Raw genomic sequence first — 25,081 nt, forward strand, 5'->3', positions numbered from 1 at the left:
TTTTATTCCTGAAATAATTGTGTCTGGAGGAAAGTCGATCTTCGACAATCGGTCTTCATGTTGTTTCCACAGTAATTAGATTATTGGGTATTCGTTTTAGAATATTTGTAAAAGCTATTTTATTTTTCAATTAGTAACCAAGTCTGGAAAAAGGATGTCTGCTTTACCCACGCTTTATTACAATGTTTTGTAGGGATAGTAGTATTATTTAAAAAAAGACATATTTTTACTGGGTGAAACTTTGGAAATTTGGTCTTAGATTCGAAGATTTTCAGTTACTTTTTTTAATAGCCGGGTCTGGAGGAAAGAGTACGTTTTAAAACTCGTGTTATTCCAGGAGAATAAGAATATAAGGTCTTATGTTAAAAGATTTTTTTTCGTAACTGTTTTAGGTCTGGAATAAAGACAACACTCTAAACCTCTTTTAAAACAGGTTCTTAGGTTGAAGGTTTGTTTGGTCTTAAACTTTGATTTTTTTTAATTCTTACTATTAGCGTTTTTTTAAGAAAAAAGTGGTCGGGCTGAAAGACTACGCTATATATCCAGCATTAATAAGATTGTGGGGTCTTTATACTGTTTTTAAACTGTTATTCATAATGTTTAGATAACAGGTAACCGGGTCTGGAGAAAAGACTACGCTTGATTCTCAATTTACTCTTAGTGCATATATTCACAATATACACCGTATAAGTTGAAACAACAACAAATACATTAATTCCACCAGTTTTAATTAACTGGGTCTGGAGAAAAGACTAAGCTCGATTCCCATTTTTTCCACAGGAAAATATCATTATCGTATCTTAGTTTGGACTTATATTATAAATTTTAAAATAACTGGGTCAGGAAAAAGACTTTGGACTTATTAAAATTCTTGAAACACCCGGGTCTGGAAAAAAGACTTTGGATTTATATTATAATTTTTGCAACAACCGGGTCTGGAAAAAAAGACTTTGGACTTATATCACAATTTTTTTAACAACCGGGTCTGGAAAAAAAGACTTTAGACTTTTATTATATTTTTTGAAACAACCGGGTCTGGAAGAAAGACTTTGAACTTTGATGTTTTATTAACCCGGTCTGAAAAAGACTTTGCACTTTTGTGCTATATGAACGCATTACTATAGGATTTTAGTTTAGAACGGATTCGCCAAAAATCCCTTCAAATTTATTACATTTGTGGGTAAAGTCATTATTACATTTGTGGGCGATCAAAAATTATTACATTTGTGGGTAAAGTGTTATTACATTTGTGGGCGTTATTACATTTGTGGGTAAAGTGTTATTACATTTGTGGGCGTTATTACATTTGTGGGCGTTATTACATTTGTGGGTGCAACAACCCCTCCTCGTCAGGCAAACAGGTGCCTTAAATGCAAGTTGAATTATCTTATTTCATAATCACATGAAAAGGACAACTGCAGACAACTTTTTTAATTATGACTTAATAAAAAAGCAAACTATCCATGAATATGATATACTGTAATACCACTTAAAAAAAAACAAATGTGACCAGGAAGCACAGATATTGCCCTTTCACTAGCGGCTAACTTGGGTAAAATATGATGTTATTATCATTATCATTATTACTATAATGGGGAGTTAAATGCTGATTTTTGTTGTTGTTTCCTGGGGTGTAGTTCTTACTTAAGACTAACGTGTTTATTAACATATTAACTTTATTCATACAAACAAGTTAACATGGTTAAGGGAGATTTATTTCATAAGTCCAAATAAATAATGCGAACGCGATTTTCGATAGCTTGTGTATAGACCTGAAAAAAGAATATTCTGAGAAGTTTTGTAAGCATGAGCAGGATGGGTATCTATCTATCTGTCAGGGCGAGCTGATGATTGTCTATATTCCAAAATGACCCAAAGTTTGGAAATTCTAAGCATTATTGGTAATCATGAGCAGGATGGGCACTTAAAAATTATTCGATTATATTCCGTTCCAAAACTAGACATTCTACGCAATTGAGGTAATCATACAGGATGTCATCTAACTAATCATTCGATGCGAGCGCGAAGCGCGAATCACCACAAAGGTCGAATTTGCCCCCCCCCTTCCTAGGTCGAACATTACTGATCGTATAATATTCAGATCAGTATCAAACATTACTTTGGCGACCCCCCTTCCTAAGTCGAACATCAATTTGGCACCCCAGCACTTTTATTACTCCTCCTCCTTTCCCCTTTTCTCTTCTCTCCTTTTCTCTTCTTCTTGTTTCCTTCTCATTTTCTTTTCTCCCTTTTCTTTCCCTTTCTTTCCTCCCTCTTTATGGCGCCCCCTTTTCGCCTACCCGGGGGCCCGGGCCCCGAACCCCCTCCCTCCCGCCCAGAATACGCGCATGGGCATGGTGCGACACTGAAAACTTTCTGAAATGAAATGTCTAATGTAAAATATCATGATGGTATTTCTCACTGTATAGTCCCCCTGCGGCCGCCGTGAGGGCGCCTTGCGGCCACCTTGCGTCTGCCGTAGTATTTGTCAAAAACCTACGGCCAGCGCAGGGTCGCCCTAGGGCGACCGTACGTCATGATTTCAAGGACATACGTCAGCCGCAGATTTCTTTTCTCCATAAATCAAAAAATACGCCGTGCGGCGACCGTAACATATGTGACCGCTAGAGTAAGTGGCCGTGGAAATTCTGAGGCGACCGTAGAATTGCTACTCGCCGTAGAAATTTTAGAATCTACGGCGGCCGTAGCAAATGTGACCATGGTATATGCTCCTGGTTAAGGCAGGCCTATTACACATTTCAACATCTGTAAAATTCGAATTAATGTTTTTATCTTTCAATGTTAAATTATACGTTTCCCGTAAATTTTCAACAAAACAATTATAAATCGTTTTTTATTTAATCACCTCAAACGTAGTTTCCAGCTTACTGATATTCAAATTAACATTGAATTCTCATCGCCAATCTTTATAAATTTAATAGAGCTATAGGCATATTTCCAAGTAGTTGGAATAGCATATACTATATCAATAATGTGGAGCAGTTCCTCTGCGGTTACCCCAAGATTTTGAAAATAAGCCACAGGTCTCACAACTCCGTTATCAAAAAATATGATCTACAGTGTTTATTCCCTTATTATAAAGATCAATATCCAAAATCATTTTACCTCTTACACATATATTCTTATTGTTAAATATAATCGGGTTTACTTCCTCTTTTGTATATCTACATTTTCTCATATCTTGCCAAGCCTTAAGCATTTCAGAATGAAATTGTGGCATTGTCTGTGTTAATTTGCAAAATTCAAACTCGCATAGCAATAACAGTCTCCCACGTACCGAGTGATCTAAAACAGAAATCAAAATACAATTTCCACCCAGCATTGTGTTCCCCGTATAATAGACGTTTCAGCCACATTAGACGTTGGGCCTTTGTGAACAACTTAAAATTCATCATTCTTAACCCACCGTGTGAGTAATCCTAATACATAATGTTTCTCTTTATACAGTCTTTACCTGATCATAAAAACTCAAAAGTGATCCGTTCTACCTCAACGAACAACCAGTAAGGAACAGCTAAAAGTGACGAGACGTAATTTAATTTTGATAATGCATAACTTTTCAACAAATGTATTTTACCCATTAGGGTTAGATCCATTTGTTTCCACCATCCCAAAAGTCTTTTTATTTTGCTAAGTATCTCTTTGAAGTTTAGATCTTCTTTTATTATTAAATTTAGAGAGAAATAAACGCCTAAGATTTTAATTTGCTGAACCAAATTTCCAAATAGCGGAGTTTGAGGTCTGTCTTGACCTTTTCCCATCCAAAAAAGTTTGTTTTCCCTTTGTTTATCTTCAGACCGCTCACTTTTTCCGAATTATTCCAAAAGATATTTAAGTCGTTTAACAGAATTGCTATTTTTAACAAACAGAGTGATATCATCGGCATACAATATTTGCTTACTTTCACGAGATCCAAACTGAATTCCTCCAACTAGAGCGTCTCTTCTTATTGCCAAATCTAGTGTTTCTATACACAGCAAAAACAGATGAGGAGAAAGGGGTTTCACCTGTCTTACCCCTCGTGGTATATCAAAATAACCAGTGGAATAACCTCCATTCATAATACAACTAGTTATATCTGTATATAAAACACGAACCCCAAAACAGGAAGACTGGCCAAATCCAAATAATTTAAGAGTCTTAAAAAGAAAATCTTTGGAAATAGAATCAAAAGCCTTTTCAAAGTCAACCGTGATCAATTATCCAATATTTCCAAAAGAGGACTGAAATAAAATATCGATTAATCTCACATCATCTTCAATGTTACTATTTTCAACATACCCTATTTCAGCGTATTTGATCAATATGAATTATCTCATTCAGAACCTTTTTCAATCTTTTTGATAATACCTTTGATAACACATGACACACGCACACCATGACGCACACCCTCATCCACACACACAATTCTTCCTCAGCCCCTTTATACAAATGACAAATCGGAGAAATCATCAAATTAAAGACATCGTCTTGTACCTGAAATGCTTGCTTTGCCCTCAATAATGCTCTGCTGCCAAAACAAGAGAGGCATTTAGTTTGGTGTTTTTTTCACAACAACTGAATCGTACATACACATGACTGCACAGAGGAATTCATAAGGAAGAACTTGATATTGGAATATTTATGTGACAATACGTGAAAATATTCAAATAATAAATGCCATTAATAAGTTGCGATATTGGGTACTGTATTTGAAACATCAAATATTACATATTTCTGAAATACATATACCTAATTGATGTTTTGTAGAAATCAATATATTAGATATATTAAAAAAAGGAATTCAGTTTTAGATATGAAGTGTTCGCCCCAGACAATGAAGATAGCCTCCATTTCTCCAATACTACTACATGGTCTGTGTATAATAAGCTAAACATTCATTATATTCATTAAGATTTGATATCGGAGCCGTAGTAAATTGAACTTTCATGTACAAGGAACTAAAGTATTTACAATGACGATAGGTTATCACACATCTGTGAACTCTTAAAATGGACTTCTTAACTGAACGAAAAATTGAATGATTTATCGTGAAATTGATTAACCCCTGGGAAGCGTTTCATGAAAGGAAAAAGGTATTTCATCCGACAGTTTCCACATGAACTTTGCTTCTCAGCCAATCAAATTCAAGGAAAATTATCAGATTTGATAACTTTTCGGAAGACAAAGTTGAAACGCTTCCCTGGTGAAGCCATTTCCGTCTACTTGTTTTGAATGATATTGATTTACATACCATTGTCAAAAATATGAATGTTGACATGTGTTATTAGAAGGACTTTCCTTTATAATTCTGTTTATGAAATGCAAATGTATTTTTAAGTAAACAGGTAAAAATGCATACATTTAATATTTGCTTATTTTTTTGATAACACAGACATGTACTATAATGTTTCGAATAAATAAACCCTTAGAAATGAAAATGATGAATTTGTCATGTGAATTATAACAATAATGACGAAACTATAAACAATTCAAACTCCACCTAAGTATAATATTGTTTCCCTTTTTTGTACAACATACTTTAAAATATTCTGAAATAAAGAAATTGTGATTTTTGTCATGATAATCAGAATTTGATAATAATAGAACAGTTTGATTGAGATATATTTAGCTCACATAGCATATTTATTGAACAATAATTAGAACAGTTGTAATATCGATCAGAATGAAGATTAATTGACATTTCTATTGTTCGATTCTGGATTATAAGCCTAGTCTATTCCGAGGCGCATTAATACTATCCCAGGTTTGGGTCTGGTTGCCGTTTCCAGTGCTTAGTGTATTCAATGAACCAATCCTGAACCCATTCACATCACATGTAGGTTGGGTGCAAATCAAAATGAAAAATAATGCTTGGACTGTTCGCAGATACCTCTAAGCCTTAGTAGTATCTGTAGTGTAACGGGTTTCGTTCAACGGCGCTCTGTAAACAATAAAATCGTACAAAATATTGAATAAGAAGGACAAATTAAAACAATAGTTTTCTTTATGGAGAGTGTACACTCAGGTTCAATTTCAATTATTTCTTACCAAATAACAACGCATACCTGCGCAGAATCAATAATGTTCAAAACAAAATGAATATAATTCATGAACGATGAACTGGAAATATCAGAAGTATATTGACAAGAGGTGGCCTGGATAGCAGCAATTCTTGTTTAGCAGATATAACCTTTGTAGCATCAAAACAATATTGATGATTTAATAGATCATCTGTATCAATTTTAGTCTGTTGATCCTGTAGTCCTCTCCAATATAATAACGACAGAGTTTTCAAAATTGGCTTTTTACAACATTCATGAAACAAATATGTTTCTACAGAACAGCAGTTTCCACATATTTCCTCCGGATACTATCATTTTCAGATAACTATCAAATTGCTGTATATCGATGTATATGTATTCCTCATGAGTGTGAATTTTCTAATCGTGTGGTGAGCATACGGGGTAAGTAGGTACTTACCTCACAACTGGCGCTGATATGCCCATCAGCTACATATGGTAGAGCAAAGTTATCCGAACCTCCTGGTCTCTGTTCATGGGGGGGGGGGGGGCATACAAAATTATTATTATTATTATTATTGTACCCGATAAAATGAAGATAGCGAAAGTGATAATGATACCTATCCTTAAGAAAGGGGATCCACTTGAGTGTCATAATTATAGACCAATTTCTCTCCTAACTGCTTTTTAAATTTTTTTTAGAAAGACTGGTATATAAACGTACAATAGATTTTAAAGACACGTCGAAAAAAGAAAAGAAATAATAGTTGGCCTAACGAGTTGGTAATAATAGTCAAATATGACTGGTCGCCATTAATTTTCAACAAACAACAACAACTTCATACGCTATGAACTTTTATCTGACAATCAATTTGGATTTAGAGAAAAACATACAACTTCACATGCAATTCTTAATTTTTTAACAAAATTTCATCTGCTATTGACAAACATTGCCATACAATTGGTTTATTTTCAGACTTCTCCAAGGCCTTCGATACCATTGATCATAGTATTCTTTTTTTTTATAAACTGCATCATTATGGTGTAAGGGGGGGGGAGGCCTTGGAGTGGTTCAAAGGCTATCTAAAGGCATGGTCACCAAGCCCGAGCGTTGTTGGAGCGGTCGTGGAGCGGAGAGAAAAAATCATCACCGCTCGCTACCGTTCACCATTTTCGATTTCGATTGTTTTTATTTTGTTTTTTATTTTTTCCCCCAATTTTGTAAGCGAAATTCGACCCACTCTCCCTACCGCTCAAAGACCGCTCCAACAACGCTCGGGCGGTGTGACCAGGCCTTATCACCGCTCGCTACCATTCACCATTTTCGATTTCGATTGTTTTTATTTTGTTTTCGATTTTTGTTTTTGATTTTTTCCCCAATTTTGCGAGCGAAATTCGACTCCCTCTTCCTACCGCTCCACAAACGCTCCAAAAACGCTCAGGCGGTGAGACCATGCCTTTAGATAGCCTTTGAACAGAAAACAATGTGTCTCATTGAATGGAGTAGAATCTAAAAGCCAACCAGTTACTTGCGGTATTCCTCAAGGGAGTATCCTTGGCCCCCTGATTTATATCATTTATGTAAATGATTTCCAATATCATCTCCACTTTTGTTTTTTATTCTATATGCAGATGATTCAAGTATATTTTTCTCGCATAAAAACCCTCAAATGCTTGTTGAAATTTTTAACACGGAGTTGCAAAGTATTTGTGAATGGATATTTGCCAATAGACTCTCTCTTAATCTTGATAAAACAAATTTTATGTTATTTAGTAACTCTCTTACAACAATGCCTGACAATATTTGATTGAATAATGTCCAGATCAGTAGGGTAAAACCAACTAAGTATTTATGACTTTTTATTGATGATAAAATGACCTGGAAAATTCATACAAACCACATTTGCTCAATTTTATCTAGAAATACTGGTATAATGTATAAACTTAAATCAATGTTTCCATCCCATATTATGCAAATGTTATATTCTACTTTATTACTCCCGTATTTAAACTATGGTATTCTTGCCTGGGGTAATTCTAGTAAGCTTCAACATGTTCAACTTGATAAAATGTTGGTTATCCAAAAGAGAGCAATTCGTATAATTTCCAACGCCCATATACGGGCTCATACAGGTCCTCTCTTTTTAGAAAAGGGTGTTTTAAGGGTTTCTGATATTTTGTATCTGCAGTTGGGTTCTTTTATGTTTCAATTGAACAATAACGACTTGCCTCCGGCACTTAATTATATGTTCATAAAGAACAACCAGTTGCATGACTATCCAACACGCCAAGCATTTTCATTTCATATTTCAAAAACCAGAAGATAATTTGCCTACAATACTATTATTTATTCTGCATTATCCTGCATTTCGAATAACTCCAGCAATTAGTCGTAATATACATGCATGCATGTTGCGGGTGTCGCGGGAAAGGATTTTGCACACGAAAAGCAGATCTGTAGGGCGTGTATCCCCCTGTAACACAAAGCTTAGCATTGACTGTAGACATGGTAGAGCAGTTTGCTACGTTTTATTCTGATGACTATACTGTACAATCAATCTTAAAAATCAAGTTTACAATGATTAAGTTTTAACTTTTGTGTTAGGGGCCCTAATTATAATAGCGTCCGTGAGGATTGCGAAAGGTCCCAATTACTTCTCGTAGAACCCAACTGTACGCTCTAAATACCTAATATAAATTCATCTATTTGTACTTATTTGTGTATTACTTTTAGGACGGTCAGAAAATGGATTGGGCACCTGGTAGTCCGGGTACTCTTTTATCAACCACATACCTCTTCTAAGTTTGCATCCTTTGATACCTTTTCTCACTTAGCAACTATCAAGATTTTCCTTTTCCTCGTCTACCAGGTGCTTCATCCCCTCACAATGTCCGTATGTTTATAATTGTAGATAAATCACTTGTATTCGTATTTACAGCTGCAGATACCCTAACAAAGGACCCGTCTACTATTTTCTGTTTCATTGGCATACGACCAATTCTGTCAAAATATTTCATGTCATCCTTAAACATCTCAATTGTGAACAGCAATATAATAGACGGGTTTTCTTTCCTTCTTTCTGTCTTTTATGTTTTGCTTTGTCTTCCTTGTCTTGTCTAGTAACTTGTGGGTCCCTGTTCTTTGTAACGTTCTCTGTTTTTGTCCTTGTCTAGTTCTGTTACTTTCTCCGAGCTCAGCTCTATTTTTGCTCTAACTATTTTTAGCTATCAATGATTACACATTAATTATTTGTTAAGGGCCTATCCACAACAAGCTTTTGCTTTACTTTAGGTCCATCCACTTTGAAACTGCATTTATATTGTAATTATGCATACTATTTCGGAATGAGTTATATGTTTTTTGTATTTTGATCGATTTGTGGAAAAGAAAATGGAATGAAATAAGATAATAATAATTATAAAAGGGAATGGGGGGGGGGGGGGTTGCCAGAGAACTTTACAAAAAACCCATAGTACACAACAAGCAGGATTATTGGGAAGGTATATTTAATGTTTAATTACATGGATTTCATATATCTTCAACTATTAAGCAAATTCTAAATCCATACTTTTTTTCCGGGGGACGGGGGCCTAATTTTTTTTTTATTGATCAACAACATATTCATGTACAAATAACTGCAAACGTCTGCAAATATTGTATTAAATAATTTAGTTGATTCATAATGCATTGTGGGTATTTTTAGCTGTGGAATATTCTATTCAATTTTCATCTCTGTTCTTATATTGAACCTTGGTATATCACCATTAACTAGAGAAAGACAAACCACAGAGAGAGTGAAAGAGACATGCATATAGAGGAGAGATGGGAAAAGGGAAAGAGATGATGAGAGAGAGTTAAGAGAAAGGGAGAGAGAGAGGGGGGTAACAGGGGGAGTACGACAGAATGAAGAAACGAAATCACTATTCTTACCCGATAATAATCTATTCCACTTACAGGGTTATCCATGCCTTGATATTGTCTTATCCGATCAACAGCCCTACCGATATCATACTGTCGACGATCAGGAGAAGCTTCAAACGAGTAATCGTATATGTTGCTATGCTTCTGCATCCTGTCAAATTGCATTTGAAAGATTATGTTAATTTGTACATACATACATACATACATATAAACATACATACATATATACATATATATATATATATACATATATATGTATATATAAACAAAGGAAGAGGGCCCTTCGCACAACGCGTATTGCAGCGCATCATGTTCTATGTACAGACGTAAATGACTCAATCATTGATGCAAGACGTAGCTTCAAGTATCTCTTTAATTGGGCTAGCTTTCGGCCAGAATTAGGGCCTTCATTAGGCCTATAATGCAATGAAACAAAGTGGAACAAAACCATACAAATAAAATCGTAATACCAACAAAGTAAATAATGGGTAATCAAGGGTACAGAACAGAATGATTACACTAGGATAACTAAATAGCAAAAATAACAACAGAGGGGGTTGAGTACAGAACAGAGGGATTTCAATAAGATAACAAAAAATAACAGAGGGGGTAATGGCGTAAATAATGGTATTTTCATAATCTGTATATATATATATATATATATATATATATATATATATTATGAAAATACTATTATTTTCTTATTTACGAGATAACTGGATATAATCATTTGGTTTGCTAGTTCATTACGATTATCTTGCACGCCGAATAAAAATACGCGTGCAGCATCTCCCTACGCACGCACTATTCCAAGATCATCACGCAAATAGGCGTCCATTTCTTCTTATGAGCCTGAACGCGAGACATGTTGCCACGCAAGTAGTCCAGGATAGGCCCCATAGAAAATTGACCAAATCTTGTTTTCTTAAATATACAATATTTTTTGATGGTTTCTTGTCAATTCGAGGGTGCTAATTACGAATCTGGATGATGCCACTCGTGTAACCTTGAGCATTTTCCGTAAATTGGTAAAATCGAATAAGGCCGCCAAAATATGCAAATTACCCATGAAAATCATAAAATTGTCCACACATTGGCTGTGAAATGCATGAAATTGCATGGCAGGAGTGAAGAAATAATTTTTGAAGAAATATTTATTTTCCTGATATTCAAAATGGCCGCCATAGGCCATTGTATACACTACCATGTACAATACGGATAGGGAAAACTAATTTTCACAAAAATTAGCACTAAACTGCAAAAATCGCGATGTATGAACGAAGTAATATATGCAAATCATCATTACTAATGAGATATATTATTTATTATGTCAAATATGGGATCATTGCTGTATTTTGATATCTAAAATAGCCGCCACTGGCCCAAAGAGTATTATGTACCAAGGCAATGGCCGGGGCCAAAAAAAATGACAAGATTGAGCATTAAAATGCATATTATTCAGATAAACGAGTGGAAATTGTAAATATGCCATTTATGTGATAAATGGTGTATTTTGAAATTCAAAATGGCCGCCATAGCCCCTATAGTGCCGGCCGCGGGAAACGTCACAATGCCCCCTAGGGCAAACGCGGTAGGCCGTAGCGGGCATTTGAGGGAAGCGGACGCGGGAAGAAGCCTGCGTCCGCTCCCCTAGGACATGAGTGCCTGCAGTAAGCGCCCGCTTCTAGTGTTTCCTCTAGGATGTTCGGCAGTGCATTCTTGGTCGAAAGAAGAAGTCTGATTTGACACATTCGTTCAAGACTGCATGTGATCTTTTTCTCATACCAAGCATAAGTTTTCGATCATTTATCGTGGATAAAATCTGTTATGAAAATTACATTCAAAAGTTTTGGGCTGATAACTGGGATTTTAGGCTTTTCACCAAATGACTTATTGTGTTGGATTACACACTGGCACCAGCGTAAATGGTCATTTCCTATGAATATTCTCCAAGTGGTGTCCGTTATTTCATTCACTGATATAATGATTTTCTGAGAAAGGAGCCGGTATTTGTCGATGTCAGGCGCGGATCCAGGAGGGGGCCGAGCCGGCCCCCCTATTTTTTGACAACCTGCAGAAAAAAGTCTACTCTTTAACTTGATAGAAACTACGAAAAACAAAGAAAAGTAAGAAAGAGGTATTATAAACATGATGTGTAATTTACATGCAGCCTCGTAACGGCCGGCCCGACCCCGAAAGGAAACAAGAAAAGGGTGAGGGGAAGAATCGGAAAATAGACTTAATATAAAAAAATCGGTCGCGCTTCGCGCTCGCATTGCCTGTGTAATGAATCACATTCAAGAGGGTTAAATGACACTTAATATATTCAGTTCTTATGTCAATTTGCACACAATATTTTAGCTCGCACGTCAAGCATTAATTATTTTGTTTGATTTACACAAATTGTTATATCAAAATTTTCAGGCTCGCGCTGCGCGCTCGCATTGTTTGATTTGTGAGATACCTATCCTCTTTGGAAATTCTTCAAAAATTTGTCAAAATGCTCCTTTATCTGTTTATCATGTCAGTATATCAAAAAAATAAGCTCGTGCTTCGCGCTCGCATTTGTTTGAGACACACAGCTTGTTCTTTTTTTAAATAAAAACGCGCTTAGACTGTCCAGTTTTCAGGTCGGAATATCAAAAATTTTGAGCTCGCACTCATTATTTAATTGATGATACTTTTCACATTACTATAATAAAATTTCGGCTCGCGCTTCGCGCTCGCATTATTTACTTGGATACTTATCTTTGTTCATGATTATAAAAACTGCTCAGAATCTTCAGCTCTAAGGACATAAAATATCAAAGAATTTTAGCTCGCGCTTCGCGCTCGCATTATATATTAAGACCACATGTGATACCTTATCTTGTTTATAACAATAACAACTAACATATACTTAAACTTTAGTCTTTTTATAGGACTACCCCCTGAAAAACCAACAAAAAAATCAGATTATAGCGGCCAATCGAGAAAAATTTTGATGAAAATATTTTTCGGCCCCCCCTATTGGCGAAAGCTGGATCCGCCCCTGGATGTTGACCCTACATTCCGGAGGTCGTCCTAGAACCATTTACTCTATTCTTTCCCTGCATGGCCATCCTTTTTTATATACCCTGATATGCCTTTCAGGCGCGGATCTACGAGATGCAGATAAAAGGGAGAAGAAAGCAAAAATGAAAGAAAAAGGCGAAAAGGAAGGGATGGATTGAAGACGAGAAGGAAAGAGATAAGAGAAATAGAAAACTGAGAGCCCGGACTGAGAGAAGAGGAAAGGGGAGAAAGTGAATGGGGGGGGGGCGAAGAGGAGAAAGAGGGAACGGGGGGGGGGGGGCAAAGAAAAGAAATAAGGAAAAGGTAAAATGGAGAAGGGATAAGGAAGGGGGAAATTAAAACAAGAAGAAGAACCTAGAGAGAGAGAAAACAGAGGTGATGAAAAAAAGCGAAGGTGAGATAGAAAGAAAAGAGGGAAGGTGGAAGGCAAATAAAAGAAAGAAGGATAAGGCGAAGGAATAAGGGGTGAGAAATTAAAAAGGAAATGAAAATTGAGAAAGATGAAATAGCGGGGATAAAAGTTACTGAAGGGGAGAAAGAGAGAGGGAAAGGGACTAAGAAAAGAAACAAGGAAAAGGAAAGAAAAGGATACGACTATTCTTATCAAAATACTGGAACCCCTCTCTAATTTTCATCATTTTTTATCCCCTTCCTGATTTACCTTTATCTATCTCAACCACTAGCTCTCATCTTTTTCCGATGTTTATCTGTGGACATCATTTTCATATGCACCTCTCATCATCATATTTATTTTCATTTATCGTTTAGTTCTTTCTCAATCCCTCTCTCAAACTATGCTTTCTCTCTTCCCAAGCTACTTGTACATTTCTATAGAATACAAGAAACTGTTGTTTCACAATATAACGGAGAGGGTATTACAAAAGAAGGGGAAGGGAAAGCAAGAGAAAATAAAGGGAGAAACAAATCAAGGAGTGAAAGGGGGCACAGAAAAGGAAGAGGGGAAAAGGGAAGAGAAGGGATAAAGGAGAGGGGGAAAAAGAAGGAAAGGGAAAAAAATATATAGAGGGACAGCAGAAGGAGGGAAAGAGAGAAAAAGGTGAAGGGGAGCAAGAAGGAAAAGAGTGAATAAATGGGGGGGGGGGGGGATAAAAAGGAGGGGAAAGGGAGAGAAAGAGAAAATATAGCGGGGGATATCGAGCGTGATGATTAAAGGGATTTTCGACTATAATTATATAGAGGTGAACCGGGACGGGCTTTTATTCTTCAACTTGGCTCGACTAACTCCTTTGTTCCCCGAAAAGAATAGTTAGGTTTGATAGTTAGCGTTTGCGTGAGCACCCGCTAAAATTCTTAATAAAAGAAAAGAATGGTTTGTATAGCTCCATTCTTGCTTTGTCGGCAAGTGATAATTAACTCGTTAAGTACCCATTCCATACAATACGTCATAGTAGCTTTCGAAAACATACTTTTGCTTGGGCTAAGCATTTAAGCTAAATGCGTTAGGAAAGTTTTCAATTGTTACAAATATGCAAATAGTTTTGTTGTTCTGCTCTGAAGCGCATTGAGCATCTAATCAAGATGGAAAGTGCGCTTTACAAATCTCATGTATTATTATTTTTATCTTCCATATAACACTGAATTATGTATTGTACCGAGCTGTGGTTTGGTTTTGTGATTTGGTTTTATCATTTCCAATTCATATAAAAAAATATTTCGAAGGAAAATCTTGTTTTACTGAAATGAAATAATTGAAAAAATGTCTAGACCCTCCATAATATCCAACTAATCTATCAATATAAAACTGCAGTTCGTAAAAATAATAGGTTAATCTTTACTTCGACGATCATCATATAAGTGTATCAAGGATATTAATATTCGTTTTAAACCCATCTATAATTTTGTATAAAATTGCGCGTAATAAATGCGTTGGACAAGTAATCTTTACTTTGATTATGTTAATTATTATTATCTTCCCAATCCGAATATCTACCGATGTAACTAACACCGCAATCGAGAGCAGATAATGTAATCAGATGTTTTAGCAAAAAGACAAACTTGTTAAATCTGCAACATTGGGGTAAATTTATACTTTTTCATTGTTGTTGACGCATCAGATAATTAATACCCCCCCCCCATTTCTAAGAACATCCTGTCATAAATTGGTAAGCGGATGTGATCAAAGGAGAGGGGTCGGTGTGGACGGGGAGCAAGACTCTCACAGACTATTGACAATAACAAAAGAACCAAATAAAAAAATCGATGAGCACAACCTGTTTTGCTAGTGTTCGCTTTTTGCGCGTCTACTTTTTATGATGTGAGAAAGAACAATTTTCCCCGATATACAAATGCATTAGCATGATTAGAGAAATGAATTAAGATGATTAAAGGCAAAGAAAATGAAGGTAGAAAGGAATGAGCCAAACTCTAAATTGGAAAATAAAGAAAGGGACAAGATAACACTACATTAAAAGGGAAAACAGAAATTAAAGAATGAAAGAAAGGATGAAAGAAAACAAATAACATCTTAAATCAAAAATTCAACCTACAATAGATCCCGATCACGCTAGTTTAAAAACATAATGGTCTATCACAAGATAATCGAAGTACATGCACATGTAAACATAATGCAATGTACGTACCCTAGGATTTCCTAGGGTAAGTGCGGGCACGGCCAATTTTACATAGCACGCAGGAAACCGCGGGCCCGTCTAAACGCCCTAGTCTGCTCCCCTTGAATACCCTCGGTTAGACGCGAAAGCCCCCTAGGGTGTTCGCGTGCTCGGGCGTGACGTTTCCTGTGGCCGGCACTGTATATTACTCATGTACAATGCGAATGGAGAAACTAATTTTCACACGAGTAAGAAACATAAAATGCATGTAATTTGATCTATGAGTAAAATATTGCCTGACAACATGTTTTATTGCAAGATATATCAATTCTTTAGTCATACATGAGATAAACACTGTATTATGAAATTCAAAATGGCCCATATATGCCCTAACAGTATTATTTATAATGTGAATTGGGACATATAATTTAGATTATTCTAGACTATGACATCCATATAATCCTGTTGTATGAGTAACACGTTATTTGAAAACCTATTTTTTTTAATCATTGCATTTCTTCTTCCATATAGATGATAAATACTTTTTTGACATTCAAAATAACCTCTACTAGCCCTAACTAAATTACGTAAAATGCGAACAGGGAAACTAATTTTCACAAGAGTGCGAATCATTAAATGCATATAACTGTTATGTACGAGTAAAGAAAAAACAAAAGATGTACGAATAAAAAAAGACTAAAAAACATCACATATGGGTCGTTGTCATGGTGGAGGTATGATAAATGCTGTACTTTGAAATCCAAAATGGCTGCCATAGGTCCTAAAAGTATTGTGTACATTGTAACATGGGACATATAATTTTGATAGAATTTGGCTTTGCTCGACTCTAAAAATTGCGTATAATTGTTAATTGTGAGGTAAGGGTGAATTATTGTCTAAAACCATGGTTTCTAACGAGATATATTATAATGCTGTGTAATTAAGGTGAAAAATGCTGCATTTTTAAAATTGAAAATGGCCACCATTGGCACTTATCGTATAATATACAATTTGGGTGGAGACAAATAATGTTCACAAAATGGGCATATGGCAGCCATTTTGAATGTTGAATTGCAGTATTTATCACCTAAATTACATAAGATAATTATTATATATTGTAACGAAGTCAGTTTATTGTAAACGTGCGTGCACGTGGCGAGACGGCTGCAGCGCACGGCACGTATGTTCGTCGGTCCATTGAAAATGGTTAGTTGCGGTTTATGAGGCCTTGCGGGAGGACGTACGTGCCGGGCGCTGCAGATGATCTCGAGGTGCCGCTCGTGTGACACAGTGTTTTGTATAAGTATAAGGGTAAGTTACCCGGAAATAAAGTGCTGTAACTTCAAGATTGATTTCAAGTATAATTTATATGCGTTGGTTGTATTTATGGATGTGTTTTGGGAGAGATCTGGTATTGGAAGCTGACCACGTGAGCGAATGACACAATTAACTGATCTGGGTCCCGTCTAATGAGTTAATAGAAGAGAGAAAGGAGAGAGTGACGGGAGGGAACCCATCACAATTTGGTGGCAGCGGTGGGATAGATCAGCTTAATAGGATTTTGACTGGATTTTTAATTTTGTTGAGGGTTTACTTCAAGTTTCACCGCACCTACAGGCGCACCGGCAGGCTGTTTCACCTATGTACACCTTAACCCAACTCAACTGTGGCTAACACCTACAGGCGATATATCAGCACCTGCAGGCCATTTCACCTACACACGCCTTAAACAAACTCACCAGTGGTTACCTGCAGGCGGTATATATCAGCACCTACAGGCCATTTCATCTAGGTGGCGCCTTGAATAATTTCAGCAGTGTTTAAAACCTATATACAGGCGATACATCAGCACCTTCAGGCCCCTTTATCAAGGTGGCGCCTTGAAGTAGTGTTTAACACCTACAGGCGATACACAAGCACATATACATGCCTTTTCATCTCATTGGCGCCTTATACAATTAGAGCAGTGTTCAGCACGCACAGGCGAAACACATGACCGCACCTGCAGGCGCTTTCACTCTATCTCAAGTCGCCTTAAGCAACCATTGTTTGACACGGACAAAAGGTACACAAAACAGCACGTGTATACTCCATTGTCATCATCTACGGGATCTTCGTGCTGTTAAGCTCCTTTGTCATCGTGACTCCTGCAGGCGCTTTCTATTACTTGGCACCTATATTATAGGCGCAAAATCGGTGCACAATTACTAGTGTGTTTTCAATTGCAGACGCCTTTATCAGCTCATCTTATCAATTTTCTGCCAAGTAGGCATTGAATCGTCAACATGGCGGCGGGGGAACTTCAGTTGGAAGATGAATTAGAGGTATTGGTAGCTGAGTTGCAGCGCTCACAGTTGCAAAGTGATGAGCTACGGAAAGAAAATCATGGGCTCCGTGAGAATTTGGGTCGCCTGATCAGTTCAATGGAAAGAAAGCCTTGTCAGACTGAGCAATATATGGATCCATTAAGGAAAATGGAAAACTGGACGGCGGAGAGTGCTCCTCGCATCGATGAACGCCAACCTCCATTTTCACCTGTAGGCCGAACAGCATTCGAGGATAGTCAATGGGAACCACCACTCTCCTCTACTAATAGGAGACATCTTCGATCAGAAATGGGGGAGCCTATGCAAACAAACGGTCTACGAGGGAAACAACGAAATAATAATAATAATAATAATAATAATAATACCCAATTTTTATAAAGCGCTTTTCCCAGAATGGCCCAAAGCGCGTTACAGCATATTATTACCCCGGTCATTGGATTCATTTCAATCCCGCACGAAAAGTGCACAATTTCCACTCCCTGGGGAGCATTCCTTGCATTCATCGCAGCCTCATTATGGCGCTGGCAAAATCAAACATACAATATCTTTCGCATCCTACCGGGTACCCATTTAGCACCTGGGTCGAGAGTGGCAAAGTGTGGATTAACGCCTTGCCAAAGGACGCTAGACCGCGGTGGGATTCGAACACACGACCCTCTGTTTACAAGGCGAGAGTCAGAACCACTACACCACGGCTCTTCCATATGGGAGATACATGTAGCTCTGGACAGCCAATTACACATACATCTGTGCTGAAGGTCGCCAAACCTAACATAATTCCAGACAAGTTTGATGGTAAAGTTCCCTGGAGGGATTATTCAAGACATTTCGAGGCTTGTTGTTTAGCCAACAATTGGGGAGAAGAAGCTAAGGTTTTTCTTAGCGCCAGTCTCCGTGGACCTGCAATCAAGGTTATTGGCTGTCCTAATGCTGATGTGCAGAATTTAGACTTCAAGGACCTCATTGGTCTTCTAGAAAAGAGGTTCGGACCAGGACAACTTGCAGAGAATTATCTACTGGAACTCAGATTTAGACGTCAAGGTAATCATGAAACGTTGCAGGAGCTTGGACAAGCTATACGGGACTTATCTGTACTAGCATATCCAGAATTGCATGAGGAGGCACAAGACCGCCTGGCTAGAACTCATTTCCTCGAGGCTATCGAAGATCAATCAACCAGAGAAGGTGTTTTCAGATCTCGTCCGCAGTCGATGGATGAGGCAATACAAGCAGCACTGACAAGTGAAAACTTCATCAAACTTGAAGAGCAGCGAAGTAGAGGAAGGCCAAGACATGCCGTTCGGAAAGCGGAAAATGAGTCCGATTCTGCCATTCTGAATCTTCACAATGAGGTGCAGCTCCTACGTGAAAAATTGCAACATAAAGAACAGGAACGTGAAGAGAAGAGACCAAGGGGAAGATTCGATCCGAAAGAAAGATGGGCAACATTCGAATGCTACAATTGTCACAAAATGGGACATATTGCAAGGCATTGTAAACAACACAACAGAAACAATTCGTCGGGAAACGAATAGCAGCTGACTCTGCTGGCCGAGAGAAGACTTATAGGAAAGAAAGGCCTAACAACTTAGCAAATCTAGATGGAAAGGCACATATAAATAATTCTGACAAATATTTCACTTCTCCATCTAGCATAAAAGACGGACAAAATGGTCTGTATGTAGATGTTGAGATAAGAGGGGTAAAAACTTCACTTCTGGTGGACACAGGAGCGACCGACACAATTTTGTCCTCCACAGTATACCACGAACTTCCAAGTGAAAAGAGACCAACGCTGTTAAGCTTTGATTCAAAAGTAAGAAATGCTGACGGCAGTCCCATGGAAATTTTGGGAAGTTCCACGGTAGAGTTGCGCGTTGGGAAAAGTGTTTGTAGTATCGAGGTAATGTTTGCAAACATAGGCAGCATAGATGGGATACTCGGCATGGACTTTCTGCTCGCTACTAATGCAGATTTATACCTGCGAAAAATGGAATTGTCCTTAAATGGGGAGAACATAAAATTAATGAATAATCAAGGCAGGAAACTATGCAGGAGAGTGACGGTCGAGAAAACCACAAGAGTAAGCCCTGGCCAAGAGGTGTTGGTAAGGGGACGAGTGAAAGAAACACAAGGCGTTGGAATAATAGAACCATCGGATAGTTGTGAGGTTGGGCAGAAAGGCATTTTGGTTGCTCGTGTGTTAGCAGATGTAAATCAAAATTTGGTACCCCTGAGACTCTTTAACCCAGGTAAAGAAGATGCAGTGATTAAGGAAGGAACTATGGCAGGTTACTTTACACCCGTAAATGAGAACGAGATAGACAACATGCCTTCAAAGTGTACAGTAGGCACTGGTGGAGGAATCGTACCAGATCATCTTCAAGACCTGTTTGAGAGAAGTAAACTTGATGTAGACGAGAGTCATCACGAAATGATCGCCAACTTATTGATCAAGAATCAGGATGTGTTTGCCAAATCAGACACAGATATTGGACGAACGAACCTTGTAAAACACAAAATCAACACTGGAGACACACAACCTATAAGACAAAGGCCACGGCGATTTCCAGCAGCAGAGCAACAAGAAATCGACAGTCAAATAGAATCCATGTTGGAAAGAGGAGTGATTGATCCGTCTGGAAGTCCTTGGGCATCAAACGTCGTCCTTGTTAGGAAAAAAGATGGGACTAAGCGGTTTTGCGTCGATTATCGGAAACTCAATCACGTGACAATCAAGGACGCTTACCCTATTCCCCGATTGATGACTCTCTGGACACACTGAATGGATCAAAATGGTTTTCCACGCTCGATCTTGCGTCAGGTTACTGGCAAGTTGAATTGGAAGAAGAGGCAAGGGAGAAGTCGGCATTTGTTGTCCGTGGAGGTCTGTACAGTTGGCGAGTAATGCCCTTCGGGCTTTGCAACTCTCCGTCGACCTTTGAAAGGTTGATGGAACGAGTCCTTGCTGGCCTTCACTGGAAAATCTTGTTGGTGTATCTTGATGACATCATTGTATTCGCAAATACAGTGGCCGAAGAATTGGAACGACTGGATGTAGTCTTTAGTCGACTGAGAGAAGCCAGTTTGAAACTAAAGCCACGGAAGTGTATTCTCTTCAGGCGAAGTGTGCTCTATCTTTGGCATATTGTATCATCAGATGGTGTGTCCACTGATCTGGAGAAGACGAGAGCAATAGCAGATTGGCCAAAGCCTACGAATGTAAAGGAGGTACAGATTTTTTTAGGACTTGCCTCTATTACCGAAGATTCGTTAAAGGTTTCGCCAATATTGCCCGTCCATTGCACAAATTGACGGAAAAGTCAAGGGACTTTGTATGGACATCCGAATGTGACCTAGCGTTCCAGGAACGGAAGTCTCGTCTTCAGTCATCACCCATTTTATCATATCCGGATCCCGAAAGGACTTTATCCTAGATACAGATGCAAGCAATATGGGTATTGGCGCTGTTCTATCACAAGAAACCGGAGAAGAGAAGAGATGGAGAAGAGAGGGTAGTGGCTTATGCTAGTAGGACACTTTCGAAGGCAGAGAAAAACTATTGCGTAACAAGAAGAGAACTCTTGGCAGTAGTTACATTTCTCAAGAAATTTCTACAGTATCTCTACGGAAGGAAAGTCACAGTTAGAACTGATCATGGTGCCCTACGTTGGCTTTTGAACTTCAAAGAACCTCAAGGACAGATCGCTAGATGGTCACAAGTTATAGCAGAATATGACCTAGTGATTGTGCATCGAGCCGGTCGCTCTCATACCAATGCTGACAGTCTTTCCCGGAGGCCTTGTGGTTCATGTTCCCATTGTGAACGACAAGAGCTTGATCGCCAAGGCGAAGTCGTAGACGATGAAGAACTACATCAGGGGACATAAGCTAAGAAAGAAAAGAAGCACAACGTCTATGCTGTAACGATTGAACCCTCGATCACTGCTACAGATATGAGTAAGATGCAATGTGAAGACGAAAGCATGAACTGGATCATTGAAGCTAAGAAGGAAGGTGGACTCCGACCAGATTTGTCGAAAGTTTAAGCCAAACCTCATGCAAAGAAGTCTCTCTGGCGGATATGGGATCAACTTGAAGTGAGACAAAACGTTCTATGTCGTCGTTGGGAGTCAGATAACGGAGAGGAAGTCAAATTCAAAATTGTTCTCCCGCAAAAGTGTCGGAAGAAAGTTGTCCAGGAACTTCATGGGAATACCACAGGAGGACACTTGGGAACGAACAAGACTATCGCGAAGGTCCGCACGCGATATTATTGGCCATGCATGGATCCCGACATTAGGTCTATAGTGCGTATGTGTGATGTTTGTGCAAGCAAGAAACGACCTACCAAGACAAGACGAGCTCCGCTTCAACAAAAACCAGTAGGCAATCCAATGGAAAGGGTCGCTTTGGACGTAGTTGGGCCCTTACCTGAATCGGAGAAAGGCAACAAGTATTTGCTAGTAGTCGGAGACTACTTTAGCAAATGGATGGAGGCATACCCCATAAGAGATCAGACGGCAAAAACCATTGCGGATAAATTTGTAAATGAATTCGTTTGCAGATTCGGAGTACCAAAGGTTTTGCACTCGGATCAGGGTCATAGTTTTGAGTCCAAAGTTTTTTTTCAGAAATGTGTTCAATTCTGGGAATAGAAAAAACGCGAACAACTTCGTACAATCCGAAGTCGGATGGATTCGTCGAACGATTCAATGGGACACTAATTACCATTGTCTCCATGATGATAGATCCGATCAGAAGACAACGGGACTTGAACGAAAAAGTTCACATGGCATTGTTTGCTTATCGTTCAGCAGTCCAAGAATCAACAGGAGAGACCCCGAATATGCTAATGCTGGGACGTGAGGTTCAATTGCCCATTGATCTTACTATGGAATCTACAAGTGACACGGAAGAGGATGATGAGCAGACAACAGACTATGCGCTCGCGCTTAGAGAAAGAATGAGGTCGGCCCATAAGCAAGCTCGACTGAAGTTAGCTCAAGCAGCGAGGCATCAGAAACAAGTTTATGACAGGAAAACCAAGAAAGACAACCTACAAGTAGGAAAATATGTTTGGTACTTCAATCCCGCAAAGACTAAAGGGCTAAGTCCAAAATTACAGCGAAGATGGAAAGGACCCTACCTCATTACTCATAAACTGTCTGATGTCATCTACAGAATCCAAAGGAAACCACGTGGAAAAATGATAGTGATTCATTGCGATCGGCTAAAACCCTACCAAGGAGAAACTCTTAAAGCGTGGATCGCAGAGCCACAAACCGATTTGGAAGAAACTACCAGAGTAATAGACTCCACTCTAGAAGAAATCTCTGGTCAGGACAACATGAACATTAGTGATGAAGATCTAGGAATAGGCGACCCAATTCCTTCCCGAAGAATGGTAGCAGAGGGAGGTGCCACATCTACTTCGGACACTTCAAGTGGAGTAGTAGACACCCCAGTTCCTTCCCCAAGAAGGTTGATACCCACACCTGCACCGCGAACAAATAAAGGAAGTTTGAAACCCACACCAGCTCCACGAACACAGCAAGGAAGATTGAAACCTACACTAGCTCCACGAACAAATCAAACTAGTTTGAACCCCTCACCTGCTCCACGTACAAATCCTAGCTGTTCGAAACCCATACCACCTCCTCGAAAACAATATCCCTCAAGACAAAGGGTCGCTCCGAAACGATATATTTTAGGAATGTAATTGCAGTAGATGGATGCGAGTGTGTGATTCCACAGTAACAATGAATAAAGTGTTTTGGCTGTCGGGATTAACCTGCTTTATTTGTTTCTTCATTTTATTGTTATGATACAGACATAATCAAGATGGGATCTGAAGGAAGCTTCAAATGCTACACCTGCAACCGGTTCTTCCGTCATTATCGAAGCCTTAAGCGACATCTAGACGATCAACATGGGCATCCGCGAAGGTACGAATGTGAGGAATGTGGAAAGACCTTTGGGAGACTGGATAATCTACGGGCCCATGAGAGAAAGCACAGGAGAAGCCCTAAGAGGAGAAGCCCCCGGGCAAGCCGCTCTCCCCATAGGAGTCCACGGTCATCGAGGTACCAGCTGGAGGAAAGATTGCCCAAACGTGCCCAAATACATACAAGGGAAAGAAGTAGGTCACCACGGAGTACTGCAAGCAGAGATCGCCCACACTGTGATCAACATAAAAGCAACCAGATCGACTGCAAAAGAGGGAGAGGTTCAGAAAGAAGGCTAAGTAAAGAACGATCCTCTGGTAAGAGAGGAAGTGAAAGGGAAGATGATTTCGGCGATCATCTGGTGATTGACGTATCACCAACGACCCGTAACGAAGTGGAGAGAGAGAATAGAAAGCCCTTAAAAGGAAAAGCAAGAGGGATGTGGGCTCTTCTGGCCTCAGAAAGAAGACAGGCAGACAGCACATCCGAGGATGCAGAAGAATCAGAGGCAAGACCGGCCGACAGCACATGTGAGGACGCAGAAGAATCAGAGGGGACATTGGTTCAAGCGAAGGATGACGTCCCAGTTACCAATGATATCAGACGAGTGCGGATAGGGCGAGACATCGGGAATTTAGAAGTAGAGAGAGTTCTCGAGGGGAAAACTGTGAATGTATGCGAATACAGTTCCACGACATGTTTCGGGAAGGAAGGAAAGGTGTACCAGGAGAGCAAGGAACGGCGTTATCAAGTGACAGTGCACCAAAATCACAAAGAATCTGCAAACCAAAATAAACATGCTAAAGGTACCATAAAGATACACGGAGTGGACGAGGCCGCGAAAGTAGGGACCCCGTTATCAGACAAAGAGTTGGAGGCCACATGTGTAGGCAAAGTAAAGAAAATAAGCCAAACAGTTAAAAGGAAAACATTCAGTGACGGCGAGCTCATGCACCAGGAAGAGGTCGTCACAGCGTACGAGGTAGACCTAGAAGCCGGATTCCTGATGAAAGACTGCTATTATGACCCTCTTTTTATTCAAAACTTTTAAGCTAAATTTTACGTTTCTGATTCGCTTTGTTGGACCTCAACAAAGCCCCGAAAAGTTCATGGAAAACGGAGGACATTATTTTTGAGATTGTACTTGAAAAGGAACATTTTTTTATAACACTTACAAGTTTTCTTAAAAATTAAAAGGATGAAATCCGAGATTTTACGGATTATTGAAGAGAAAGAA

The 25,081-nt window shown here is 38.8% G+C and overlaps 2 protein-coding genes across 2 annotated transcripts; both read left to right on the plus strand.

The window, feature by feature from the left end:
- The first annotated feature begins 16,762 nt into the window (after positions 1-16,762).
- Positions 16,763-24,895, plus strand: LOC121431155 (zinc finger protein 646-like). The gene is made up of 2 exons (XM_041628660.1): positions 16,763-16,880; positions 23,730-24,895. Exon 2 carries the CDS (start codon positions 23,741-23,743, stop codon positions 24,893-24,895), a length of 1,155 nt encoding a protein of 384 aa, XP_041484594.1. The 5' UTR covers positions 16,763-16,880; positions 23,730-23,740.
- On the plus strand, positions 19,803-20,681 carry LOC121431153. Its single transcript, XM_041628659.1, has one exon. The coding sequence runs from the start codon at positions 19,803-19,805 to the stop codon at positions 20,679-20,681; it is 879 nt and encodes a 292-aa protein (XP_041484593.1).
- Positions 24,896-25,081: the final 186 nt, after the last annotated feature.

The sequence above is a fragment of the Lytechinus variegatus genome, chromosome 17 (genome assembly GCF_018143015.1).
Source record: "Lytechinus variegatus isolate NC3 chromosome 17, Lvar_3.0, whole genome shotgun sequence".
Lineage (NCBI taxonomy): Eukaryota > Metazoa > Echinodermata > Echinoidea > Temnopleuroida > Toxopneustidae > Lytechinus > Lytechinus variegatus.

Coding starts and splice junctions, on each gene's coding strand:
- LOC121431153 (XM_041628659.1), top strand. CDS start 19,803: ATGTTTGCAAACATAGGCAGCATAGATGGGATACTCGGCATGGACTTT.
- LOC121431155 (XM_041628660.1), top strand. CDS start 23,741: ATGGGATCTGAAGGAAGCTTCAAATGCTACACCTGCAACCGGTTCTTC.